The sequence below is a fragment of the Egretta garzetta genome, unplaced genomic scaffold (genome assembly GCF_000687185.1).
Source record: "Egretta garzetta isolate BGI_Z169 unplaced genomic scaffold, ASM68718v1 scaffold85, whole genome shotgun sequence".
Classification (NCBI taxonomy): domain Eukaryota; kingdom Metazoa; phylum Chordata; class Aves; order Pelecaniformes; family Ardeidae; genus Egretta; species Egretta garzetta.
This window is the reverse complement of record NW_009259718.1, coordinates 1,087,294-1,090,482: the sequence shown is the minus strand read 5'-3', so window position 1 is coordinate 1,090,482 and position 3,189 is coordinate 1,087,294. Positions and strand designations below refer to the sequence as shown.

Genomic DNA, 3,189 nt, shown 5'->3' with positions numbered 1-3,189 from the left:
TAACTTGACTGATCTATAAGAGATTGAAATAACTCTCTTTTCTTTCCCGGCAACCGCTGCAAAGCAGATAGCACAGGGATGAAGGAATGTGCAACATCCACCCTGTAAGAAACAGATGGGCAACCATACTCCACAACAGCTGCAATCTCTTAATTTCAAGGGAAATACAAGTAGGAGCAAATTGCAGGCATCTCCACTTCAGTGTGCATGGGTTTTTGTTGGGTTTGTTTGTATGTTTGTTTTAAATTATCCAACCATAGAACACTTACACAGCAAGCTGCTGAAGAGCCTCCAGGCGCTGCTGAGCCCTCCCTCTCCATCTTCGGTCAATAAATGGAGGCACTGGATCTTTGCCCTCCAAGCACAGACTGTGGCCCGGGAAATGGATCAAGCTACTAAACATACTTCTGAACATTGGTGCCTTTTCCTAATGTTTGTGTGGACACAAAGAAGAAAGTCAGTGATTTATAGATTTCAAATAGCATTGAAGAGACCAGAATTTCAGCTTGCTGTGATTTACAGGACTGCACATTTGGGATGGGGAAAGAAGGCGGCATACATATGCTAATGATGTCAGCTGGTTAGATGGTACCTCTCAAGATGTGGAGCATACCAGACTAGCAGCAGATGCACAGATTTGTCTTCTGGCTGTTTTCCAGTGTCTAAACTTATACTTAAAACCAAAGGGTCTAATGGTTCATTACATAAAGAAGTTAGCGTGCAGTAACTGTGGATGTGCAGTAATGCGAACTTCTAGTATGTAATTCCCTCCTATTTTGTGTGCTCTAGAAATTAAGTAACATATTCCACTTACAGAGTAGAGTTACATTATTTTATACTGTAACAGTTTTAGCATGTGTCAAAAATATCCCGATGGGAGTTAACGCACAAAAACCACATTAAAAATCCACACCCTTCCTTCTAAGCACTAATTTTCCTGGGTAGATGTGCCTTAAATCTCTACATTTATGGTTGCAAATACACTGGAGTTACAACTGCAAAAATTTAAGTGATGTAGCTATATTGGCTTGTGCTTCTGTAAAGCCTGAAATCAGATTTGAATTGTGAATCGCCCCTTTCATTTAAGCGGGTGCTAACTCAGATGCATATAGAGTAGCGGTGACATTTCAAGTACACTAACTCACCAGAGTGTAAGACAGTGTCAGATGATGAAGATCTAGGCACCCTACCATCAGCAGCTGCCTGCTGTGCATGAGACTGCACTTTTGTTTCATTTCTCTTCAAAAGGAATTCAACTTCCGAGAGTTTGTAAAACCCTATAAACTAATATTATCACAACCCCTGTCCACCCCATTTTGGATGCTGTAGATTAAGAACTTAAAGTTGTATTGTTTTGAATTGCACATTATGCACTTGCTGATCCGTATGCTTAAAAAATGTTTTAGGCAAGCCAGAGTCTGTCATCATATCCATCCGCGACATTACACCTATGGCGTGACAACATTAGTGACAGTATGCCTGCTTACTTTGTCTGGCCTGAACTGTTAACACAGCCATATTGGTGCAAGGATCTCTGTGATGACAGGCAATGTTCCCAGCTCCGTGTGTATGTCTCTCTACAGAGAGGCAGACAAACGCACATTTTTTTCATGTAGATAAAGAGTCTGAGACTAAGGGGTAAGGGACATCCAGAAACATCCTTAAAAAAAAAAAAAAAATGTTTCTTGAGTCCATTGTTGGAATGCTGCTCAGGGATTTTTCGCCTCAGCAATGGAGTTTCAGGGTTCAGAATACCTGCCTCGCAGGCTCAGATAAGCACATAGCTACAGAAGGACTCTGTTTAAAATCCAAGTCATTGTGCAGTTGTACAGTCTGTTTTCCTTTGGCATTCTACCTATATGTAGCCTGTCTAGTCGCTGCTGTCTAAAGGTGTGACTGCAACTCTCACAGACATGCCCTAGCTGGTTTTAAACTAGCTAGGGTGAGTACCGATAGCGGGGGAGCAAATGCAGTAGAGCTAAGCATGGGCTAACTGGCTAAGGGCTTGGCTAGGAAGTTAAATTGCGCTAACCTAGTATGAAGAATCAGGATGGGTTTGCAATCTTCACTGGCTGCTTAGCACTTGCTAGCTAGTTTATTTTAAACTGTCTAAGTATGCTACCTTGAGCTGTAGTGTAAGTATATCCCAAGGTAAGTGAGGAGGCACCATGTGAAATAACACATTTTTAACAGCTCTGCTTGAACAACAGCCCAACAACTTTCCAGTTCTTTTATTAGATCTTAGTGACGTATACAAGCTATTGCTAACAGCATTTGGAGATATTCTATTAAAAATACTGACACACAATTTAGGAAATTAATCGGGACATGAAACCAGGCATTTCTAGGCTGCTGCTACAGGCACCCTAGGCCAGCAGTCATGGTTACTCCCTGCATTAAATCTTGTTTTAGATAAAACTGCTTCTTTTGCTTTGTATTTTGCTGTTTTAAGGGAGCAGCTTAGAACTGAGACAGAGTTTCTACCCATGTGCATGCATACACACAGAAATACAAGGTACTCGTGTGAGCTATCTTTGGCCAACACCTACCACTTTATCACCAACAAGTTGTACATGGACATTTGACTTTGAATGGTCCTTCCCACTTGATAGTGTGTACAGAGGGTCTGAAAGATAAGCGAACAAATGGAACTAGTTAGATATTTGAGGAATCAGCAAGAATCATCAGTCAGGCTCTACTTCCCTCTTTACAAGTCTGTCCATGAGAGAGTATCAAACAAACTAGGAAAGCAAAACCACCCGAAATACATGTCTCCATATTAAAGAACCTCCACCATCACAGAAATGAGCCTCAGAGCTGAAATACTACTGTACTGTGGAACATGCACATGACTGAAGAAGAATATACTTTCCGTGGAAGCGCTGCCAACTTAAGTAGAAAATGAAGAAATTAAACAGAAAAAAGCGAGCATGGTGCAGTGGTGATCGGTGGAAATACCATTCTGTATGTGGTGCTTCCCTCTGGGAAATCGAGCTAGTGCTGGCTTTCCTCCAGCTCGCAAATCTCTCCAGCCTCTCCTCGCTACTGATGACTCCCTTACTGCTGCCAACCCCAACGCTTTGCCACGATGTGGCTCTGCCCTGCCCCTGGGGCGGCACCCATCTTCCCAGCTCCAGACCTGCTTTCCCTGCCTAGCTAGTTGCCGCTGGCTCAGTGACAGCCCCTCGG

At 42.7% G+C, this 3,189-nt stretch overlaps 1 protein-coding gene across 3 annotated transcripts in view; it reads right to left on the bottom strand.

Annotated features, from left to right (window-relative positions):
• Positions 1 to 2,630, bottom strand: part of CFAP91 (cilia and flagella associated protein 91) — a 32,630-nt gene extending 30,000 nt beyond the window's left edge. For 2 of the 3 annotated variants that reach the window (XM_035894588.1, XM_035894589.1), the window contains exons 1-2: positions 2,550 to 2,616; positions 270 to 427 (exon numbers count right to left, since the gene is read on the bottom strand). In XM_035894588.1, the coding sequence (XP_035750481.1) occupies positions 270 to 415 (146 nt within the window). In that variant the 5' untranslated portion in view covers positions 416 to 427; positions 2,550 to 2,616. Of the gene's footprint in view, positions 1 to 269; positions 428 to 2,549 lie in introns of all 3 variants that reach the window. The other variant, XM_009639093.2, reaches the window with a different exon arrangement.
• Positions 2,631 to 3,189: the final 559 nt, after the last annotated feature.